Source organism: Phoenix dactylifera, chromosome 1 (genome assembly GCF_051530095.1).
Source record: "Phoenix dactylifera cultivar Ajwa chromosome 1, Ajwa_hap1_PhDact_Kaust_v1.1, whole genome shotgun sequence".
Lineage (NCBI taxonomy): Eukaryota > Viridiplantae > Streptophyta > Magnoliopsida > Arecales > Arecaceae > Phoenix > Phoenix dactylifera.
The window spans coordinates 16,302,339-16,327,134 of record NC_143190.1 but is presented as its reverse complement, the minus strand read 5'-3'; the positions used below and the strand labels follow the sequence as shown (position 1 = coordinate 16,327,134).

Below are 24,796 nucleotides of genomic sequence, written 5' to 3'. Positions count from 1 at the left end.
CTGCTGTTGCTCTGCTGAATCATTCTCTTTGATAACCTTACTGACTTAAAAGGATGCCTTGTTTTTGACATTGACATTCTGATATCTAGAAAGTAGGATTTCTACATCATCTTCCCGTTTTTTGTTTTGTTATCTTCTCCGAGGTTCTGTACCTGTTGCACCTCTCCTTTTCTTGTAATTATTTTCTCCTATGATTTATTTTTGTCCTATGAATAAAATTTCAGAGGCTAGCGGTTCTTAAGCCACCAGTCTCCTTTTCTTCAAAAAAAAAGAATAACTATAGGCTAGCTTTTGCTGCCATGGTTAAGAGATTGGAATGACTCGATGCTGATCTACTTCTGACTGAGATTCTTCTTTAAAAATGGTGAGTTTGAAAAACTAAAAACAAATTTCTTCACTTCCTATATCCAATATTTTTTTCCCTCTACTGCTGCAACAGAAACATAGGATTGGATCCTGATTACTGATTAACTAATTAGCTTGGTTTCTCTTTGGTGAATTCTGGAGATCTTGTCATCATCTTCTAAATGTCAGCGTCCACTATAAAATGGCACTAGTTTGAGTGGAGCGTCTTCCTTTTATCTTTTTAGGTCCGCAAATGATGTTATGAAGTGACTCATGAAACATCGGTTTTTTTATGTGTGTGTGTTTCCTTAACAACTCTGGCATTTTCAGAGAAGCAGAAGTTTGGATGCTAGCTGATGGCCCCCTCTCATTCCTCAGTATATATACAACTGTGAAGTAGACCTGAGGATATGGCTAAGAATTTCTCGGCTCATATGATACATATTATTAAGGAAGATTAGACGAGGAATGGTGTCCCTCTAAATTATTTTGTTTATTAAACAGAAGGAAGGAACAAACCTTTTGCTTATTTAACAAGTTCTTTTATATCTATTCATTAATTGTGCAAGAAAAAAGGCTTCGCCTTCCCCAAATCTCCCCAAAACATGTTTAGCTTCACAGTTGTGAACTGTTATCATGGCAACTGAATATTTTTTTCTATCTTGTTCGTACAAATATCAACGGGTCTCACTGGAGCTTCATGTCGAGGCTGATTAAATCTTTTGCTGAAGCCTGTATATGGGAGCAAATGGGTGGGCGAACCAACGGGAGGATACTCAAATCTATAAGGGTTATGTTTCTAAAAGGTTTCAGCTGCATAGCCATCCAATACTTTTGGGCCTTTCTTGGATGATGCTATTCAGTATATTACATTTTAGCAATCATAACGGGCATCTTATATTCAAGGTTGAGGCTCAAAGGAGGAATACTATAGTCAGGCAGATGATTTTTAGACTATGGTGGAACACTATGGCTGACCAATCTTCTCACACAATTATCGAACAATCAGGACTCCAAGGAATGAGTTTGTACAACAACCCAGAACTTACCCAAAAAGGCTAATCGGAAGGTAATTATTCATGAGTTCCTTAATCTTGTATAAATACCTAAGATTTCTCTGATGAATAATCGACATGAGACTAAATACATGCCCACACGGGTCGTTACATACTCTCCCCATTTAAGATTTGACATCTTCGTAATGCTAAGGATCCAAATCTATTCAAATCTAATCATAAGTACTATGATCGGCCTGTGGTCAGCCTCAATGAGCCTGTGCCGTGTAGTGTCTTCTAGTCCACATAGGCTACAGGCCGCATCTACTTTAATATTATTGGTAACAACGCATGACTTTATCCAAAACAAGCTAGCTGGAAGGTAATTTCTGGATTCCTTAGTTCTGTAGAAATACCCAAGATCACTTCGATGAATAACTAATGTGGGATTTAACACAAGCCCGCACGGGTCGTCGCAGTTTGTAATGGCCACCCAACTATATTGTTTTGGTTTCAGTTCACTAATTTTCCACCTTTGGTGTTTTCAGTTGTTTTCTTATGCTATAAGTTGTAATATGCCGGCTATGCAATATTCTTCTTTTAATCGAGCTGCTGCTTTTTTTTAAACCAAAAAAAGAGCCCAATATATGCTAATTTCGAGGAGATTACTGGCTTATTATAGCAGCATTCATCGTATCATAGATTGAATGATAGAAAAGCTCAACTAATTTTTGATAAGAAGGCTTTGGTCAAAAAAGGTGATTTTTTTTTTCTCAGAAGGATTCACAAGTAACTGGCGGGGTTCGTGGAAGAATATTTTAAAATGCCAAGAGTGTTGGAAGATCGAATCATCAAGTCTCCTAATCCTTTCATATTCACATACACTATTCAAGATATTTCCGGAAGCTAGTTATCCCCTAGTTATACTGTATTTTATGATTTAGAGTTAGGCCCCGGATTATGATGCCTGATAAATTTAATTTATGCAGTCCATATCACAAACAAATGTAGTCTTGGTTGCCAAGAAATGAGAAGTACAATGCGTGAAATGAGTAGACGTAGATCATTATTGTCAAGACTTGAGATTGCTAGTGCTCAAATTTTCCAGAGTTACTTCACCAATTTCAACAAGATGAGATGTGGATGTTAAAGATTTAAAATTGACTATGCATAGATTTTCTAGATTCGCTTGCGCGACAGTCTACAAATGAGTTGGAAATTGTCTCACATTTTTTTCCATGTTTCAGATGTCTTATCTCCATCTCCATGGATCTTTACAACATGAGTACTGGGACCATGGGATAAACACAAAGTGGAATCCAAATCGTGGAGATGGAAGGGTGTGTCCGGCTATCTCCTGCTTGCTATTGGAACTGGGGTGGCAATCGTGTTTCCTACCATACTTTGAAACAAACAAGGGTTGGACTTTAGACAGCCGCCTGTTCGTTTCACTCATATCAGTAATTTCATTTGGTCAATACGTCTGCCCTCTAACCACAGGAGAAAAATGCGAACTGCCGGCTTAGATTTGATTCTGTCGTCCTGTTTCTGTGTTCATCTTGATTTATATCAAAGAACTAGTAAGAACGTAGAGTAATGGAGAAAAACATCATGACTTCATTTTGTGTCGCATTTGTGCAGTGGCACTTGAGAGAAACTATAAGAGAGATATACTGCAATTGCTAGCGAGGAAAGAATAAACACAACTAATACAACTTATAATGGCATTGTTGCTGCTGGGAGCCAGTTCGACCAAGACGTCGAGCTGGCTGGGCTGGCTGGGCTACTAGAGTGCTCGGGCTGTTAGCTATTTAGATTGGAAAGATCATCTAAAGTTTGCTGCTCGTCTCCACAATGATGGTTCAGTGGCTACTGCGCTCGGATAGTAATGGTTCCGATTTCCGTCGGTCCCGATGTGGCATCGAATGGTGGAGATCTTGCTTGAACCTTCGCTCTGATGTGGGATTCGACAATAAACAACAGAGACAGAAATGTCCCCTTGTCAAAGAGTATCCGGCGAGAACCCTCTGATGTTGAAATCTAACTAACTTTTAGGAAATAGTAGAGGTGTTATGAGAATAGAAGAGTGGCAGCGTAAGAGAGTAAAATAGCACTTCTAGGGCTTAATAATACTTACTTGGAGGATCCCCCGAAAATTATTTATATAGGTGTGGGTGGGCACCCGTCACTAAGGAAATCAAGCACATATGGATCAGCCATTTTTGGAAATAGAACATGCATCCCAAAGATCACATATAGATGTTTCGCCTGTGCATCTCGTCCCCGCAACTCACTTGTTCATCATGCGATTGTATAAACTATTCAAACTCGTTGCCGAGTTATTGCTAGTTGGAGGAAGAGTTTAAAATTCGAAAGATTATTTTTATGCCTCTAGCCACATGGCAGCCTTTGATTAGTCGGTCAAAGGCTATATGACAGGCTTTCACTGGTCAACCTGCAATGTTGACTGTGGTTAGTTCCAAGGCATATCAGGCATCATGTACAAAGGTCACTTCTAAAGAAAATAGATGCAAGGAGTGGTTGGATTCCTCTTACATAAGCTTCATGTTGGAACCTTGAGTGATGGACCCATTTTGAAGATGACTACAATATCCTTTTAATAGACTTTGCTCTCACAAAAAGCGCAGCAAGGGATTAGAAGTTCAGAAATGACGGATTTCTATCTACGGGCTAAAAGCGGGGTGAGTGGTAGATGTGGAGGATCTGTTTCCTGATGCAGCACAAGTAACAAAGTCTCTGGTGCATGCTTTACCTCAACTTAGATATTCACAAACCACTAGTGTTCATCAACTCAGCTATCATAAGTTCACATAACAATAAAATTATGCTGGAATCTCATGCATTTGATGTTGATTGGTAAATATAGCAACTTTATTAAGCGATCGAAGTGAACACTATAGCCTAGTTATTTGGCTGGAGCAGCGGATCGCATTAAGCTATGGGTTCATGCACAGTTTAGGGCAGAGTATCCATTAATTGAACCTTCAAAGTACAGGAGCTATATATGCAACATAATCAAAATCATGGGGGTCAAAAGGTACTTTTCTCGATAAATCAAGCTTATTGGATCTAGGAAGCTAATAGAGGCTTGGAGCTTATAGGAGATAATTAGGAATATAGGACGGGGTAGTATGATGGAGCCAATTAATCTTCCAAGGCCCAACTGGGTAGGGGCCATGGGTTGGTTGCCTATATGGATTAGACATGGCCCGGCTCTAGGTTGGGCTTGGCTTGGCCATGGATTGGATTGGGCTATGGGTTGGGATTGGATGGTGGTGAAGATAATGGATTGGGTTAGATTAAGGTAATGGGTTGGATTTCGATTTGGGAAAATTCCATCAAGGAAGAAATCAAGGTGAGAACGAGGGTGACAGGGGATGTCTAGGGGGGCTCACTTCTGCGATTATTTGTTTTGGATGACTCATTTGGCATCTATAATTTTTATATGATATATAATTTTATCTTTATTGAATTAATTCGTGCTAGTTGCTCTTAAAAGGGAAGAATAACTTAGGCAGCTTTTGCATTTTCATAGGAGAAAAAGTTTAGATCCTTGGTCCCTTGGCTCAAATCAGACTATATAATTTAATCAAGAATTTGTAGACCTGAGGATCAAATATGATGAGGTTTTAGTCAAGAGAAAAAGAAAAATAAAAGGATAATACCAGCACTACAATAAAAATAGCATATCCCAACTTTTATGTGCCGAACCATCGGCAATTTTGTGAGTGTGCCAAAATTTTTCGACGTTTTTTAGTAGCCTCGGAGGGAAAAAAACTAAAACGACGCTAGTTAGCATTGTCGGAAACCAACTCACTTTTTATTTTTGGATGGCTGAGAAAAATTCTTGACCCATGGCATATATATATAATTAATAAAGAGGAGACAAGGAATTCTTCCATTCAACTCACTTTTTTTTTTTTTTTTAAAAGGAAAGAATAATCTTTTTTTCTTATATTCCATTGCTGTATTTTTGACCATCGATCATATAACTATTAGAAACACGGAGAAAAACCTAGTCATTGATAAGAAAACCTCGCAAAGCAAGGGCAGAGGTGGGTAAGAAGGCTACGTTTGGTGCCGACCAGGCCTCTTCCTAGTGGTTGCCGGTGAGAGGGCCCGGAGTTGAACCCAGTGAAGACCACCAAAAAAGTGAAGCATGAAATGACACCATACATAATTGTCGTCGATCGAGACAAGGATCAGATGTGCCTAATCTGTCCGGATTTGCTATCCAATGTTAAAAAATGACCTGGATGCTAGACCTTAGTGTTTATTGTTCTCGTTCAAAGATTTTCTAGATTCATGTACCTAACAATCAGCTAAGTGAAGTGGAGAGTTGTCTCCCACCTTGACCATATATGAATCTTTACTGCAAGAGTGCTGATGGACCACCTCAATCTGAATGAATAAGATAGATCACAAGTTAGAATTCACTTCATGGGGAGTAAAGGAAGCATCCAATTTACTCCCATTTGGTAATGGAATGGGATGGTGATCTTTGTTTCTATTTTTTTAATATATATTATAGTTTTAAATCAAACATTCAAGAATTGGATACATTCAGTAATTTCATGAACACATCTCCTTTCCTGCAAAAATTGAAAAATACAAACAAACAACATGTGGATTGCTTGAGCTTAATGCAACACGTGTACGTGGGCAAGCTAGCAAGTCTGGGGACTGGCTTGTCTATTTTGCTGTGCGCCATCTACTTTTGGTTTTAGGATACTCGGTTGCCATCTCACCTCATCCATTTAGTTGCTATGGATGGATAGGTTAGCTATAGGGCTGGCAAAATATGATCCGATCTGTATTCGACCCGCCATAAGTAGGTTTGGGTTTGGGCTAAACAGGTTCGGATAGTAAACAGGTCAACCCGTTTAGCATGTTTAATATTGTAATCTAGTTGATCTATTCATATATAGCTTCTGAATTTTGCATTAGATTAGAAGAGAAATGTAGTGGTTGCACTTATATTTTAGACCTTTATATGTAACTACAAGTCTGCAACTGCTTCATTTTACTGTTATAAAATTCTGATATTTATATAAATTACTATTGTAAAATTATTCTGAAATTTTGATTGTCTGTTATATTTTCTGCTGTTTCCTATTGGATCTAGGATGACTACATAGGATAGTTTGTTGTTATATTAAGTTGTTAGAGCTTGTCGAATTGGGGCTACCCTTTAGCCACAAATGAAATTGCTTTTAGGTTTGTATAAAGAGGCTGGGATGATTCTTGGATGAGATTTTGTTGATTCCTGAAGCAAGAATTAATTATTCCTAACAGCAATCAATCTTGAATGGTCTGCTTTTGCAGGCAACCGATTGGAGTCGTTTTGATTTAGGTGTGTTGCTGGAAATTGGACCCGGGGGCGACCACGGAGCCAGGACAGGGGGAGGAGGAGCTCCGCTGCTGGGAGGGGGGACGGCGGCGCGCCGGCCGGTGACGTCCTCCTGGAGGGGTGTAAGTCCTGCAAAAAGCCGGTGGCCGGGCTCTCCGGCGCCGGCCCTCCGATGCTTAAGTCAGAGGGGGCCAATATGTGGAGAGAGCAGGGAAGAGAGTATCTGGAGAAAACAGCAAGAACATTTGGATAAGATAAAGAAGACGAAGAGGATGATGTCCTCCCTTGTGTCTGTGCTTCCCGGCGGGTTCAGTCCCGGGGATCTGTTTCCATTTTTTTGTTGTCCTGCTCCCTTTGGTTCTCCCAGGTTCCCTTTTATAGGAGGGGATTACGTTACCTGGGAGGTAACCGGGGGATTTGTCCCTGTCCGTGATAATTGGGCACGATTTGGCCCATTTATGGCATAGTGGAGAACGGGGCCGAATCAGACCGGAACCAGGGAGTTGTCACGGTCGATCGGACCTGTTGGAGTGGTTGAACCGCCGGCCGTAGCGGGCCTGGGGTCTGTGGATGGTAAGTGCATTTATTACCGAATGAACCGGCGGTCAGGTAGAGCCATACGCTCTGATGGTTCAGTGATCCGGAGATCGTCTTGGGTCGTGTTCATTAAATGCCTGAGTGCATCGGAGACTTGAGGGAGTCTCATGCATTAATGACAGGTCGTGCCGAACGCCTGCGGAGATCTTATGCCTTGATGGCTTGGAGATAGTGGCAGGTCGCAAGCCGTAGGAGTTGTCAAGTCCCTTGGACTTTAGGCGGAGGTTGAACATTTGGTTAAGGCATCGGCTCGGCAAGGGTGCCGAGCCGAGCTGGTCGCCCAATGGGGCGCCCTGTGGCGGGGTTGCTTCAAGTACTCCTGGTCGGCGCCCTTTGGGCGAGCACCTTCTAGCCGAGCACCTCTATTTGGCGCTCTCTAGTCAGCGCTTTCTAGTTGAGCGCTTCTCTGGTCGGCGTCCGTTGGTCGGTTGTTCCTATCCGAGCATCTCTACTTGGTTATTTTGATTGGGCGCCTCTTGGCGCTCTCTCTGGTCGGCGTCCTTTAGTCGAGCGTCTTCCTGGTCGGCTCTTTCTAGCCGAACATCCCTACTTTGGGACGTTGGTTGGTCCGAGCGCCTCTTGGCGCTCCGGTCGGCACTTTTGGGCCAAGCATCTTTTCAGATTGGCGCTCTCTCTGGTCGAGCGCCCCTCTGGCCGAGCTCCTTTCTGGTCGGCGCTTTTTGGCCGAGCTCCTTTCTGGTCGGCGCTTTTTGGCCGAGCGCCTTCGTAGTGGTATGATTTTGGGGTTTTTCCTCCAACAAGGTGCAAATTAAATGACGAATTTGAGCCTCCTCTTCCTCTTCTCTTCTTTTCCTTTCTAAATGTTTGGTTCCTATGTATGTTGGTTTCTTAAATATCTCTTTAATTTCTTTAGCATGATTTATTTTTTTATATCCAACATTTTGTACTCTAATAGAATAGTGAATTATATACTTTTTCTTCTCAAAAAACCAAACAATTTCTTTCTAGATTGGTATTCTAATATAGTTTTAAATTAAATGATATAGATGGATAAACAATTTGCCGTGAATATAGAGTTAGAGAGTGATGAAGGGAGGAAAAATGAATCAACCCCTCTGGGTTCTAATACAGTTGGAGTAGGTGACCCCACACATCACAAACATAAAGGAAAGCTAACATCACATGTTTATCAATTTTTCATATAAATGAAGCAACCTAAATATGCAAGTGCATAAAGTATGGTGCAGAATATCTATTTGGTGGTAAGGTTGGGACTGAAAATTTGAAACATCATTTAGAGAGTTGTAGAAAGAACCATGACATAGGACAAATGATCTTATCACAATTTGAAAGATCTATATCAATGTGTTCTACTAAATTTGATCTCGAAAATTCTGTAAATTACTAATGTTTGCAATTATTAAGCATGATCTACCATTTCAATTTGTTGAGTATGAAGGCATTACATCTTTGTTTGCTTATGTTTGTGAGGTTGTCAAGTTAGTACCAAGGAATACTGTAAAGACTGATTTGTTAAAATTGTATAAAAAAGAAAAAAAATAGTGTTGTGCCTATATTCAATTTCTTCTAAGATTAACTTGACTTTAGATTTGTCGACCTCTATTACCACCGATGGGCATTTGTGTTTAACTGTCCATTTTATTGATGAAGAAAGGGCCTTATTAAAGAAAGTTTTCAACTTTCGTTTCATGCCTCCTCCACATAATGGCATATCTTTATGTGAAACGATTTATGGTTTGTTGATTCATTAGGGGATTAAAAAGAAATTTTATTGCATGACTTTGGATAATGCATCGGTAAATGATGTTTTTGTTGATATGCTAAAGATCCAACTTGATTTTAAAAATGCACTTTTTTCAAATAGTAAGTTGTTTTATGTCCAATGTCGTGCTCATATTCTTAACTTAATTGTACAAGAGGGATTAAACAGATAGATGAACCTATCTTTAACGTTCGTGAAAGTATTAAATATGTGAGAGGTTCATAAGTTCGGGAATAAAAATTTTTGGAATGTGTTAGACAAGTTTCATTGAAAAGTAAAAAAAGCTTAAGGTAAGGATCCATGAAAATGATGCTCTCAAAATGTATAACAGTATGGATCCATGCATGTTCGCAGATAAGCATAGCAATTTTATTGCAACAAGCGATGAAAGTGAGCACTACAGCCAATATATTCCTCTGGAGCAAGGGACTCTAACTACCCTCTTGACTACAAAAAAATCCTGACATCTGCTTCCTTCAATGTTAATAGACGAGCACAGGAACTCTATTGCAATAAGCGATGGAAGCGAACACAAAAGCCAAGTCATTCATTCCTCCGGAGCAAAGGACGACTCAACCTTTTAGACTTGGATCTCAAGAGCCCACCGGTACATCTCCTCCTCCGGCACAGGGATATTGAGCATCACAAGCCCCATAGCAGAATCATAGCTGAACTCCACATCAGAAGAATCCAGTGTACATTTAATCGGCTTCCGGGACGAGTAAAACCCGAACCGTCCGCATCCCCGTACTCTAAGAACAACCGTGGCAGTAGCTGCTCTGTTCTCACTGAACTGCTCAGCCACATCGAAAGAACCATCACCATCATCGCGGCGGTCCTCCGTCGAGCCAGTGGATGGCATCCGAATGTCGAATTGCTCCACCGCTCCGCCAGAGTTAAACATATCCACCAGTCCGATCGGTGCCACCGAGATGCCCGGGCTGATCACCTAAACAAACGGCAAAAACAAAGGTTCAGATGAGATTTGAACTCATGACCTCCAAAAAAAAAAAAAAAAAAAAAAGCACTTGGTTATTGCAAAAACTTAAGCTATGAGAACAAACTGGTACCTTAATGGGGCAGATATGGAAGAGCTCATATTCAAGAACTTTGAGAGTCACCGGGAGCGTAGCGCCCTTCGGCAGCCGAACCAATTCACCTGCGAGAATGAGCAACACCGACCGATCAACAACGGAGGATATGATGAAAAAGAAAGAAAGAGCTTAAACGCGCGGGAGAATGAAGGACGATACTGAACCTGATTTATAGGCATAGACGGCGGCTTGGCCGTCCCAGCCTTCGCCGGCGAGCTGGGCGATGTTATCGACATCCCGGGCGCTGACGGTGCCGGTGAGGGTCCCCGGGGCGGCGTTGTGTACGCGGATCTTCTTGGCGATCTTGCACCACCCGGCGCCCTGGCAATTGAACACGCCCACCACGCCCGTGCACTTGTTCGCATTCCATATCTTCAGCAAGCTGCACCAAGATTACCATGTCATGATTAACCTCCATCAATACCCAAATAAGAGTGTTCTTCTAAATCTCGATATTAAATTAGCAGGGCAGAAAAAGGCACCTGGTGCCATCACGGGCGGGGTCGTTGAAGAGGCCGTCACGGGTGGGACGACCAGGGAGTTGGGCGCGGAGCACGGACCCATCGGGCAGGACCAGCGCCCTCAGCAGCTCGAAGTTGTGGTGGCCCGGCTTGTCGCTGACACATCGCCAAGTATCAACAACAATCAGGAACCATTAATCAGAGAGATGCGACCCATCATCTTGCAGGGCATGGTTTCAGGCCTCCTTCGGTACCGATTTCGGAATTGCGACAACACACCACACACACAAACGAAATGCCATGGAATCATTAGAAGAACATTAGTTGATTTAGATACTGATAGGCGGCTCACCTAACGTAGATCGCGCACCCACCGATGGCACGGGCGGCTCCGTGGTATTCCGCCGCTGGGTGGAGGCTCTGTTCGCAAACCAAACATTTATTTCCATTCCATTTCCATCTCTCTCTCTCTCTCTCTCTCTCTCTCTCTCTCTCTCTCTCTATATATATATATATATATATATATATATATATATATATATTATGTAAAAGAGAGTCGTTGTGGAGGACTTACGTAGAACATATCCCAGTCTGGCTGCATAAATTCGCCCAGGAAAAGCGTATTATACGCCACCGAAGAAATGTGGATGGTATGCGACGCGGGATCCCTCGGGAAGAAGTCGTCCGACGCCCTCACCACCGCCGTCTGCTTCGCGCTGCAAAGCCAACCAATCGCAGCCATCAGATCATCATCAGACGAGGACTGGGCTGGGGCCGCGGTCCACACTGATAAATAGTGACACTAACACCTACCTGTACAGCATGTCGGTGTTGTGGCACATGCAAGAGATGCAGCCGTTGTCCGGGAAATTACGGCCAACGGACGCCTCCAAGGCCTGGTGGTAGGCACGTGTGAGGGACACACGGCCACCGTGGCCGGCACCCAAGGTCTCGATGATGTTCTGGACGTCGACTTTAACGCCGTCAACTCCGCAGGAGGCGAGGTACGCGTGGAGCTCGGTGTAGAAGCTGTACGCCTTCTTCGGGTGTACCAGACCCAGCCCGTGCACCGTCTCCTTCACGATATTGGGCTGGTTTCCCATCACCCCCGGTGAGATCACTGGGTAGGCCAACGCGCTCTCGTAGTGCTCCATCCCCTCCCCCGCCGGCTTCACCCCTCCCCAGTACCCGGCCATCGCGTGCCAGACGTACACGTACCTGCATCACATCGTAACCATAAACATACGTATACAATCGATCGTATCCCGTCCATCTGATCTAAAATCGACGGATGGAAAAAAAAAGAGCCAAGGGTACACACTTGACGTTATGGTGCTGCTTGGCCTCGTCCACGACGACCTTGAGTCCAGGGGATTGGTCCTCCTCTCCGTTCTTCTTCTGGAACTTGGCGTTCTCCTTGATCCCGGTAAGCCTCCTAGGAAACAACCAACGCGTCAAACATCTCACGTCACCAACACAGGAAAACAATAGACGGACGGCCCTGGACTGGCCCTGGACATCAGGGCCGATTTGTTGCCAACCATCGTCTATGATCAGGAACTTCGGATGCGCCCCGCCGTCTGATAAGCTGTAACAAACAATAAACCAACGGTTATGATCAAAATCAAATAATGGATCGTGGTAAACTCGGTAAAGGTCGGAGATGCCTTTTAAGGCCCTCATCGACGCCCTCGGCCGTGACCTTGGTGTAGAAAGCGTCCCATGTGCACCACCCGAACCAGTCAAGGAAAGAAGGCATCTGCCATCCCCCAGGAAACAAGAAGAACGTTAATTTGTCACTATTACGACGTTATAAATGCGACGAAAAAATGTGGAATAATCTAGAAAAAACAAGATCTAATTCAATAATTTTGGGCCAGCAAATTGTTTATTTTACGGATACCTTCTTCTTCTCACGGTGATGGAACGTTCCCATGTGTTTCTCAACAGCCCTGTTTGTTTCCACCGTAATCGTTTAGCATCAAAAACCACAAATCTGAACTTAGATGAAAACAACAAAATTGAAGGGAAAAAGATCTACGGGGTCCGATCAATACTTGACGGCCTGAGTAATTACTTCGAAGGGATTGGTCCCGGAGTGCATGTAGACCATGTACTGCGCCTGATTGGTCTCAACCGCCATGTCTCCTGCATACAAAGAAAGTTTTAGATGATATGATCTAATTTGACCGGAGATGGTTCTTCAATTTGCTGTCAAACTTACCGCTCTCGAGGCAGATCTCGATCTGGTCGTGCACGTTGCCTTGGAGAGAGGCCCGGAACGGGCCCTCGAGGAGGGGGAGGAAAACGGTGTAGATGGTGGCCGCGCCGCCTTCCTCTCCGGAGTCGCCGGCGGCGGCTCCGAGCTCGGCCTCGGCCGTGCCGTCCTTGCTCTGCACCAGCATGAACTGGGTCTCCAGCGGCACCTCCCGGCCGGCCATGCCCATCCGTTGCGTCATCCACCATAGCTTGAACCGGAACAAGCACATGAACCGCAGCCCCCTGCAACCACCACCCAATCGTTACGTTTTGGATCTGATATCCCGATACAAAGTTGGAGGAAAGAAGGAGGAGATGGTGGCGTACTGGAGGGTGCCCATGGTGAAGACATGGAGGCTCGTGCGGGCGGAGGCGGTGGCGCCGATGAAGGCACCGGCGACGAGGCCGACGCCGGCGCCGTGGGTGAGGACGATGTTGTCCGGGACGCCGGTGAGGATGGTCTTCCCGTGTACCACCAGGTTGCCATCGCTGATCGAGATCTTCGGGCCCACCGTCATCTTGCCCTGCATCACCGTCCAAATAATCAGAATACCTGTAGCCGCAAAATGTTCCTCTTGGTCTCCGAAGTAAATAGAGAGAATGATAAGGGCATCTTGGTTTCCAGGGGCTGCACCGGTAACTGGAGCGCCCTGGAATTTCAAGAAAATCACCGAAATCTTTAGCAGGAAAAAAAAGAGAGCCTAAATTTCAGTTTTCACGAAAATTTTCTTCATGAAAACTGTCAATGGAAATGAAACGACGGTTTAAGTCTGAAGCCAAAACATCGATCGAGATCCCATGAAGTCGATGGCGGTGACATGAATTGAACTTGAGTCGGTTTAAATTCTCTGGAGCCTTTTAATGGCTTCTCTCTGCACGCACCTTTTAGACTCTAATTTGGAGAAGAAGGTAAATTGATCTCTTGGAGATCCAAGCATTGATAGTGAAATGAAGGTAGTGAAGATGGTAAAAAATAGATAGCTCGGTAGATAGATAGAGAGAGAAAGAAGCACTCGATTGAAGAACCGCACTCCAAAAGGAACGCCTCTTCTTTGGTAGAGCACTCTTTTTTATCTAAAGCTAATGCCCGCTCATGCGATGGGGGAGGGAGAGAGGGGGGAGGGAGTGGATTTTATACTCCCGCCACCTCGAGCAAGTCTGTTAACATCAGATGAATGGAATTTTGACAGGGTAGCCTTATTACACGTGATAGGGTAGCCTTATTTTACGCATTTACCCATGGCGGTTCTGATCTTATTCCAAGCCCAGCATTACCTAATGTTGCTAGGGGTGCAAATAGATCGGATCGGGTCAGATCTTGAGTCACCCCGATCCGATCTGATTTTCTATTCGGATTCTAATTTTGGACTCAGATCTGATCCGGTTGATCGGGTCGGATCTGGTTGGATCTGAGTCAGATCTAAATTGGGTTCGGATCCAAGTCGGGCCGGATCCAAGATTCGATATGATCCGATTTGATTTTTTGTTCAGATTCAATTTTGGACTCAGATCTGATCCAGTTGATCGGGTCTGATCGGGTCGGATCTGAGTCAGATCCGAATTAGGTCCGAATCCGAGTCGGGCCGGATCGGATCCAATATTTTATGCTTTTGAAAAAAATTGGGCAAATCTAATTTGGTCATATCATAATTATGGGGTGCTGGGTGACCCATGACTTGAAAGACTTGCAGTTGACCTCCAGTGAGAACATGCATGACTTACTAAGTCGGTCTACAAGCCAAATTTCATATCCCACTATTTTTTATCTACATGATTGACGTCTCCCACCTCCCCTCTCACGAGGACAAAATATAATCCCAGACCTACTTACAAAATCCAATTCTATTGCAGAAAACTGGCACATGTCCCATATTCAGTTCAGCGTTCCCTCACTTTCTCCCTTTAAAAGTTAAAAGAAACAAAAACCAAAAAACAGGAGGGAAAAAAAAAAAAAGCCGACACCAGAGGCATCAACAGTGTAATAGATCGAGAGAGAATCCTGACGGGCCGAGGGCCGAGGTTCTTTTGATTCTGTGAATGCTATCCTTCCACGCTTGAACCCTACTCCCCTTAGGGCTTTTCCTCCTCCTTTTTTTTTTTTGTTTTGGTAAAAAAAAATCCCTTCTCATTGGCTGGCATTTCCGGTCCCCTAGAGAGCAAGCTAACAAGCCCCTAAGAAACCCATATCTCCTTCCTGTCTGCCTTGAAAACCCCCCATAAATTCACTGAAAAAGGACCAATAGTACCACAACCTACGCACAAAAAAAAGAAAAAGACTCTCTTTTACTTTTTCCTTCTCTCTTTCTCTCTTTAGACTTCGGGTCGGGTCAGGTCCATTCGGTAAACCTAGACCTAATCCAGAAAATAATTCGGATCCAATTTTAGGATCTGACCCGAACCCGTGGGTCCAAAAATTCGGGTTGCGTCGAGTCTGCACGGATCGACCCAACCCATTTGCAGCTTTAACTGTGCTCCGACCTACCAATTACTCAAATCCTTCTTAGAAAAAGATGGCTTAGCTAACCAAAAAAAATGGAACTAGATGCTTCTTTAAAAGAAAGCACTTTGCTTTATCTATAATGCCAAGCCTATATGATATATAAGGACAATGTTGCTGATTTTCGATGGCAACGAAATCTAAAGTCACAAATAGTATCAGAGTAAACTTATTTTATAGCCTATGTTGACTAGGGATACTGCAGTATAGATTCATGGAGGCTAACCATAGGCCAATCATGGTGCTTGTGAACCCAAAAATTATCTTCACCCTAGCCATTTTAGGTGAGGTTCTTCACCCTAGCCATTTTGGGTGAAGTTTTGGGTTGTGACATAGAGGCTGTAATTTCTAGTCTAAGAGCTGATGAAGCTCTACAATATGATGGTTTTCCCCTCTAATTTTTAAAGTTTTTTGAACTGTAACTAAAAATGATGCTTCTAATTTTTGACTGGAGCTGATGAAGCTCCAGATTTTGATGGTTCCCCCTTCTAATTTTTAAAGTTTTCTTGGCTATAACTAAAGATGATGCTTCTAATTTTTAAAGATTTCTGGACTGTAACTAAAGATGATGTAATATCTGCCATCGATGAAGAGCTCTGATGTGCAGCATGCCTGAGGTATGGAAACACAATTTTATTACTCTTGCTCCAACGACAAGTAACCGCATGAGTTTAAAGATTTTCGCGTTATAAGCTTATGTAATACTATCTATTAGATTGTAGCCAAACTTTTGATTAACAGCATGAAGCCTTATATGCCCACTCTTGTTTCGGAGGAACAAGGAGCCTTCATGGGCGGCAGACAAAATTATAGATAGCTTTTCGATTGCGCATGAAATTTTGTGTTCGTTGGAGATTGCATTCAACAAACAAGTCTTGATGGTGATTAGAGTCTGTTGCCCAGAAGATGCAGCCCAAGAGGGGGGAGGGGATAAATTGGGCTTTTAAAAACTTTTAATTACTTCTAAACTTTTTAATTAATTAAGCTAAGTTATATGGAAGCACAGTCGAATTTAAACTTAACAACAGATTAATTTTAATCTAATCAAGATTAAAACTATTAAGCAGGCGGATAAATGGGCTCAATAAAAGATTAGTCTAAGTTTGTTCAAGCATGCAATTCAATACAATAAATCTTGATGCAGATTTATCAAGTGAAATTTTGTTAAATAATTTGAATATACTTGCAAATAAAGGATGTGCGAATAAGAGTTAAGTAAGCAATTTAATCAGTCATTTGTCTAAGTAAATAAGTGAGGAAATCAAACAATAATAGGAAGCATCACAAACACAACAATAAGTTAAAACCTTCAACTTATTAGAACATCCAGTAGAGAATTTAACTTATGAAGTTAAGTATAGCTGAGAGATAATCTAAATAGAGGAACTAACTTAATACAATCAAGAGTATAGTTCCAATCAAAGTTAGCTAGGTGAAGATGAAGCAAGTTGGAACTAGCTAAACAATTTTAACTAGAATTGCAACTAAATGAATAGGCAAGTAAGCTAAAGAAGAAATAAAGCATTACAAACACACAAAAATATAGTGGCTTGGTGCCAATGCACCTACGTTCACTTTCCAAGCTCTCTTGAGAATTTCACTATGATCCCCCTGATTACAGTGTGGTAGTTTTCCGAGTTCACAACCCAACTCGTTGTTTTCTCGGGATTCCAATGAACCTAAGTTGGTTTTTATATGCTCACCAACCAAAACCTATACCGATTATTTTTCAGGCTCACAATCAACCCATTTAGTTTTTCCAAAGGCTCACCAACCAAAACCTTTATAAAGTCCAATTAAGGTTTGGACCAAACCTTTTCCTAAGTTTCAGTAACTGAAACTTGTTTATAAGATAAGTATTGAAAGAATTAAAATACAAATATTATTGCTTAATAAATAAAAATAACCGAATAAAGAGAGCAATAGAAAGTTGTTGGTGGTTTGAATACTGTTGTGGGTGCTTCACCAACTTTCAGAGCAGTGGACTTGATGTTGAATGCTTACAATAAAACTTTTAAGGTTTTCACTTGGTTGCTTACTCCTATGCTCTAGTTTTTGGGGCTCTTTAATGATTGGGATGTTTGGGTAGTTTAGCTCAACTCAATATGAGGTAGTTTTCTTGTATTTATAGCTTTTGATGTGGTAGGAACTTGATTCTAAACGTTACAGACAAAATAGAGCCGTTGGGAGTGAAAAACTAGCCGTTAGAGTCGTGAAAAACTAGCCGTTACACCTTTTAGCAGAATTGGAGTCGGCTCTTGCAGGCTTGGAGTCGACTTGGCTGAAGCAAAAGTCAACTCGAGCTTGTCGGGGGTCGACTCAAGCTCGGGCTCTTCAAAATTGGATTTCTATCTTTCTGCGAGCCGTCTCGCGCTTTTGCAGGAGCCGTCTCGCGCTCTGCAGGAGCCATCTTCTCCTATACTGTTTCTTTAGATTTTTTTTTTGAATTGCTCCTCCAACTTGAATTCTTTGAACTTGAAACTTGGGGCAATGAAGTGTAGCTTTCTTCCAACTTTTCTTGAGAATTTTTGAGGCCTTCTTGTATTCTTTCAACTTGCTATGTTCCTTACAAAACAAATTATCTTTCTTCTTGCAACACAAATATTAGTAATTATACTTCAAGGTTTTGTGATCATCAAAATCAATCTTTGGGTCAACAATCTTTTCCTTTTTGATGATGACAAAACTTGGAGTATATGCAATATAAAATAGATTGTGTTTTAGAACTAATGAATAGCTAAATTGCATGAAGTAAAAACATGCATCTTTAAAACATACTTCATGATAATGCTTTTTAATTAACTTAACACAATCAACATATTTCTATCTAAGCTGATTTATATTCAATTCAAAATATAAAGCATTCTGAGCATATACTCAGATATTTCTCTTCCTTTTTGACAACATCAAAAAGATTATAAGATAATGAAACATTAAGCATAAAGCAACATTTCATTTAATCCATGTCAAATTATTGCAAGAATATGAATCATAAAATTCAAGGCAATAATATCAGGGCAAGATAATGAGTATAGATCAGAGCCAATTAAGATAATTTCAGAGCAAATTATAATGAGATCATATTGAATTTGATGATTTTAACATTCTTTTAAAGTTCTTTTACCCCTATTTCAAAAACAGTAAACCTGAAATAATTTCAGAGGTAACAAATATTATCAAAATTAAGGATGAAAAGTTTGGCTTTAAGAATGAGACATTTGAGATACGAGCCAAAAGAGATCACTAAATATAGATTCTAAAGATAGTTTTCAAATCAAGTGCAGATGGAATCTTTTTCAAGTTAATTCAAGGAGTATTAAGAATGATATTCAAATAAAGCATAAATGGAGATCCAATCTCCTTTTTGAAAGATCTTTAATAACATATGAAAGATTTTTCATTAAAATTTTTTTCTCAATATATTAAGCATATCAACATGAGAGCAATCTAATTAATTTTCAAAGTATAGTATAAGAGCAGATAAAAATCAAAACTTATATACTTGAAAAATATAAGATCATGTTGAATCATTAATTCTTAATGAGTCCAAAGTCCTTTTATGATATAAAAGCATTGGGCCACATATACCAAAACATAAATTTATTCGATTTATGATACATTTTAGAGCATACATAAAATTCAAAGCTTTGAAAGTTCTTTTAGAGCTCTTTTAAAGATTTTCTTTTACTCCTTTAAAGAGAAACACCTTTTGATATATATAAAAATAAATTGGCACAGGATTGAAACTCTAAAGCTCAAACCAATAAGAACTCATTGGTAGATTCCAAAGTAAATTTCCGATACTAAGACAAATGGAATCCTTTTCAATTTATTTTCAAAGCCAATGATTTACCAATTAAGTACAGATAAAAATTCAACTTTCAAAAGATATTCAATAAAGCACAAAGTCTGATACTAAAATATGCTTAAATTGATATCAGTTTTAAACCAATTAGACATTAAAAGCATACTAAAATTTCTTTGCCAAATTTACATAGAGTAACCTTTAATGATTTAACTTAAAAACATTCATTTCTCTTTCATTTATGTAAGGCTCTTGATATCAATTCATGCCTTGTAAGTAAAATAGTTAAATTCAGAAATTGACATGAATGATCATGAATAAAACTTTAAATATTCAAGGTATGCATCAAATGAAAGTGACTTTTGAAAAAGATGTAAAATGCAAAAAAATTGAATATCTAAAGTTTTCCTCAAAAGAAGCATTCTTCTTTAAACATTCTTTTCTTAGTTTGTTTACCAAATATATATTAAAGTTTCACTACACTTTAAAAATATAGTTACCAAACAACAAATAGTTTTTTATAAAAGTTCTACTTCCAAAAGCTCTACTTCCAAAAGCTCTCCCAAACGGAGTTTTAGTCATTTCCTTTGTTGTTTGCCTTAAGTTTTTTTGGGGGGTATTCCAACTTTTCTTTCTATCATATTTAGTGCTGCTTCACAAATAAAATAAAGAGTAAATTGTAAAAACTTCTCAGAGATTAGAGGTAAATTATATTTACACTTAATAGTATGAAAAACCCTTTTACCCCTCTGAGATTAATTTTTATCTAATATTTTAACCCATAACTTAATAGAATGTTTGTCAAACTGTTAACTTTTAATGAGACCTAAGTGCCAAGATGGAATTTTTTTTGAAAATAACTAAAATAGCCTTACAAAAACCCTCCTGAGATTTACGTTTATTACAGTTACACCCAATATTTTGTAAAACTTATAGTTACACCTAGTTAAATTGACAGCATTACTGAAACAATTTATCTATTGTACAAAGTTAAAATTACCCCTATAAGAAAAAGGGTTTTTTTGCATAGATAACCTTCTAAATATTGAATTTTGCATTAATACCCTTCTAAAATTGATATTTGCATATATACCTTCATAAAACTCTATTATTGTACAAATGCTCCTAATATAACGGTTGTTCTAAGGGTGTTAAGAAAAAAAATACTTATATTAATTAAAAATAAAATAAAATTTTGAAATTATGCTAATGTCCTTGTCTTCTTTTCCTACTATCAGGATCGCGATCTATTTCCATATCTATCCATTAAGGATATTTTAGTCATTTTAATTTAAAACTGTTAATTTTTTTAAGATCGTTAGATACATGGGTACATATGCAAAAATAAAAAAAAGGTAGAATAGCAAAACAAGTGTTTTACGAGAGTATACATGCAAATATCAATTTTGGAAAGGTATTCGTGCAAAATCCGATATTTAAGAGGGTATTCATGCAAAAAACCCTAAGAAAAAAGGATCCTCTTTTACTTTTTAGACTCTCTATTCTCTTTGAAGTCTTCCGTCTTTATGAGTCTTCTTCTCTTTGAGATAAGTGGCTAGAGTTTTTTCTCACTTTGCCCCCCCCCACCATGAGCATCCCTTCCTAATGAGAGACCGACGACAATCTTCCTTTCCAACCAGCATCCGGTGACGAGCATCCTTAACTCTCGATCGATATTCGACAATGAGCATTCTTTTTGATCAGATTTTGTTCTTGCTTCTCCACCCACCACGTCACAGAGATTGGAGATGCTGGTGTATCATTTGCTGATTCTAAGTTCTACTTACTTAATACCATAGATATGATTCCTTAATATTGTCGTCGTGGATAAAGATTCCTATGTCTATATATATAATTATGATAGCTTTAGCAACCTATCATCAAAAGGATCTAAATTAGTACGTATGTGAGAACTCTTCTTTTTGGAGTGTGCCTCAGTTGCGGTTCCATGGCCTGGCTTGGACCATAAATAAGCTGGCTCAAGCGATAAAACTCTTGATAGTAGTACTCTGCAGCAGAAAATTTCAGAGTCATCCACTTGTCTAAGATATCTAAATTGCTTTTTTCTTAGCATATTACTCTTTTCTGATGATTCATCAAGATCAAGCTTCAAACCCATGGTGCCTTATGGCTCCTCCTTAGATGGATGTTATATTACTTAAGGCTAGTTTAGTCATTTTTATTTTTTTTTTATATGATATTTAGGTCCCATTTAAGTTAACAACTTGGCGAACATTTTATTAAGTTATGGATTAAAGTATTAGATAAACATAAATCTCAAGAAAGTAAGTATTGGTTTTTCAAATTATTTGATGTAAGTATAATTTATTTCTAATCTCAATTTTTTTTTTGTAATTTAATCATTACTCAGAAGCAATTTTTACTTTTTACATGAGGTAAATGAATTTATTAATACCGTTAATTTAACTGAGTGTAAGTGTAGATTTTATAAATTATTGGATGTAAGTGTAATAATGTAATTTTTTTAAAAAATTATAATTTAGTCTAAATTAAAAGTGATGAAGGGTGGTCACGGAATCTTGACGGAAATCGTAATGGTAATAGCATCCACATGGCTCGCGGTTACGTTGTCGTCAAGGACACGTCATCACATACGATTACGGAATCCAACCTTCTTCTTTGTTAGATGTATGCCCTAGAAGCCAATCTGGCTGACACATTATTAATTCTAGGACATAAATTTGTACTTAACTTTATTATTATTGAATAATAAATGGGCATCTTTTCATTCATATTTTTTATGTGTCTATGAATCGTTCAAGGAATTAATAAGATGATGATACATATTCTCAAGAGTTGAGAATTTGAGCCATGTATCATTGGTGATCAATTTCTAAATTCTCCTGATCAATGGATCATCACGAGGACAGTGATCGATCCGATCAATGCACAGATCGCTTTCCTTATGGATAGACGAGACTCGAGTCCACAGTGTAGGAACACTGAAGTGATAGTACAGGTGCTTGTTAGAGAACAAGGGTACTGAGCATGACCAAGACAATAAGTCACTTGGATGTCTATCCACTCGTCAGTGACTTGCTTGATGTTGCAGTAGTGTGACTGGTCCTTTGACCTGCAGTGCTTCGGCTATTCATAGTGAGGTTATTGTAGTTTGACTGCACATATACATGGTCTCTAGTCATATGGGTCCTTGTTGTGTAAATTGGCTGTAGTAGGTTCACTGTAGGAGTAGGGTATGCACCTACATGAAATCTATCGACCTTGATAGATGAGGAGTGATCCTATATGATTTACAAGACTGAGTTCTAAGACCTTGGCCAGGGCAGTATATACAGTGGAGAAAGAGTTTTCCACTCTCGAACTCAAGTCGAATAAATCTAGACATATGACAGACGACGGGATTTGACGAATTATCCATGACCTCCGGTCTATAGGAATTCACGATAGAAGGACTGTATCATACGATAACTGCATCTAGAGGTTCATCATTCTATTCTGTTGGGTAGCCACTACATACTGCTAGGTGTCACTGGTGGATGGTGAGACTCACAAGGATCATCTCGATGGTCGATAATCCTTGATGAGTTGAGTTGGAATGGTTTCAACCCATTGAAAGGAGTTTTCAATGATATTGTGATAGAGATTGCAATATATCTCACTACCAGTCAGAATAGAACCTATGGGGTCACACACATTAGAAGTATTGATCGATCCGATGGTTGAATTGTGATTAAGAATCACATATGATCAATTAGATTGATAAATGGATAACCCACTAAGAGTTAGTGGTTAGAAGAAGGAATAATTGCAATCAAATTGCAATTTAATTTAATTAATTGGATTTAATTAATTAGACTTGATCATGAGTCCTACTTGGAGTAGGATTCTTGGAGTCCTAATTGGATTAGGATTTCAAATTAAATTAGAGTTCTACTTGGAGTAGGATTTCTAAAGTCCTAATTATCTTAGGGCTGAAATTTAAACAAGTCCTGATTAGATTAGGATTTTCTTAAGTCCTAATTAATTAATCTAATTGATCAAATGACTTCTAATTGGATTAGGATTGAAGAGTTCAACTGAGTCATGGTTCAATTAAATTCTAATTGGATTTGGATTTGGAGGAATTAAATTGGGTGCACTTAATCCTATTTTGAATAGGATTGGACCTAGAACTAGTCCTAACCTAATCCCCACTTAATTTGATTAAGTGGGGCCAACCATATGGGAGAAGAGGGAGGGGCCTACACCCCTCCCTTGGCTGATGGCGTGAAGGAAAAAGGAGGGGCCATGCCCCTCCTATTTTGAATTCACAAAGGGATAAAGATGAGCTCCTAAAATTTAGGAGCTCATCTCTATCCACACACCATAAAAAGAGGGGTTCAAAGGGGCTCCAAATTTTTCATGATTTTTTTGAGGATTTTTGGCAGCAAGGAATCTCCTTCCATTCCTCCTTTCAGCAACAAGGAAGCAAGGGAAAAGAAGCTCTTGGCGTGGTCTACTTCATCCCCTTCCTTGGTTCCAACGCGAAGGAAAAAAGAAAAGGCTGCGAATTTTTGTTCTCCTTCCATTGAACCATCCTTGTTCTTCCTCCTCCCTTAGGCATTCATGAGTTGATTGATAGGGAGGATATCAGCCATCAATAGCCTTCTCTGCAAGGGAGTTAGCACCCCGGGGAGATCCAAAAGCTTCGATCGACTCACTACTTCGTGTGGATACCCATAGAGACCGGATGCGTGTACGGCTTCCACTGAACCCTTATCAAATACCATGTGAATCAGATTTGCGGAGACCATCTACCTGCACAAGATGAAGATCTGATCTTCTTAATCATGATTTTAAAATAATTTAATAAGAATTTAATCCTGATCTATCTACAAAAGGTTTTAAAATATGTTCATGCGATGAACGGGATATTAACATGTCTTTCCGCTGCATATCTGAAAATTTTTGAATTTTCAGCGGCATGTGACAGATCCTAACTGTGGTATCAGAGCCAGGTTATGTAGATTAAGATTAGGATTAAATTTTTCAAGACATTTTAGATCTGAAATTTAAGGAATTATGCTTGCTGAAATTTATGTATGCAGAATTTTCAGCTTGCTGATTTTTCTGAATGCCGATTTTTGGATGCTTAGATTAATGATTCTAATGCTTTGATAATGTGATTACAAATGTTTAGAATCAAATCTTGCATGATCAGCAAGTCATGAGATGAAATAATCAGTTAAATTACAGATCCAAAAATAATTTTTATGCATGTGATGCGTATAGTGATGATCATGGATAGACCCTTTTGAATGTGCTGAAATGTTCTGCGATGTTCTGTGATGCATGTAATTTTAATTTTCAGATGCCTGTGTGCATCTTAAATTCATGTATTAGAGACCTGCGTGTCTCATGAAAAAGGGTTGTAATTTATTCTTTATTTTTTATTTAATTTTTAAAGCAATCTGGGATGTAATCTATGATGTGTGTTGCACGTCGATGGTTGATCGATATGTACATCAACAAGCTTAACATGCGCGGATCGAGATCAAGGGTTGATTGAAGATGGATCAAAAAGTTGATCACAATTGGACCTAGGGATCAAGATCAAGTCAAGAGTTGAAGACAATCAAACCAATTGACGTGCATGTGCTTGTAAAA

The 24,796-nt window shown here is 39.8% G+C and overlaps 1 protein-coding gene across 2 annotated transcripts; it reads right to left on the bottom strand.

The window, feature by feature from the left end:
• Nucleotides 1-9,399: 9,399 nt before the first annotated feature.
• Nucleotides 9,400-14,016, bottom strand: LOC103697917 (putative galactinol--sucrose galactosyltransferase 2). Of its 2 annotated transcripts, XM_039116747.3 has the most exons (14): nucleotides 13,749-13,971; nucleotides 13,194-13,390; nucleotides 12,832-13,109; nucleotides 12,665-12,755; nucleotides 12,511-12,559; nucleotides 12,275-12,366; nucleotides 11,929-12,195; nucleotides 11,421-11,825; nucleotides 11,182-11,323; nucleotides 10,960-11,027; nucleotides 10,629-10,763; nucleotides 10,311-10,528; nucleotides 10,123-10,211; nucleotides 9,400-10,001 (listed from the first exon to the last, which is right to left on the bottom strand). In XM_039116747.3, exons 2-14 carry the CDS (start codon nucleotides 13,382-13,384, stop codon nucleotides 9,633-9,635), a joined length of 2,394 nt encoding a protein of 797 aa, XP_038972675.3. In that variant the 5' UTR covers nucleotides 13,385-13,390; nucleotides 13,749-13,971; the 3' UTR covers nucleotides 9,400-9,632. The 2 variants fall into 2 exon arrangements, with proteins under 2 accessions (XP_038972675.3, XP_038972674.3); XM_039116746.3 differs by having other exon boundaries at nucleotides 13,194-14,016.
• Nucleotides 14,017-24,796: the final 10,780 nt, after the last annotated feature.

Coding starts and splice junctions, on each gene's coding strand:
- LOC103697917 (XM_039116746.3), bottom strand. CDS start 13,396: ATGCAGGGCAAGATGACGGTGGGCCCGAAGATCTCGATCAGCGATGGC. Junction 10,529..10,628: donor CCCGCCCGTGATGGCACCAG/GTGCCTTTTTCT, acceptor ATCTTGGTGCAG/CTTGCTGAAGATATGGAATG. Junction 10,002..10,122: donor TCCATATCTGCCCCATTAAG/GTACCAGTTTGT, acceptor CCGTTTGTTTAG/GTGATCAGCCCGGGCATCTC.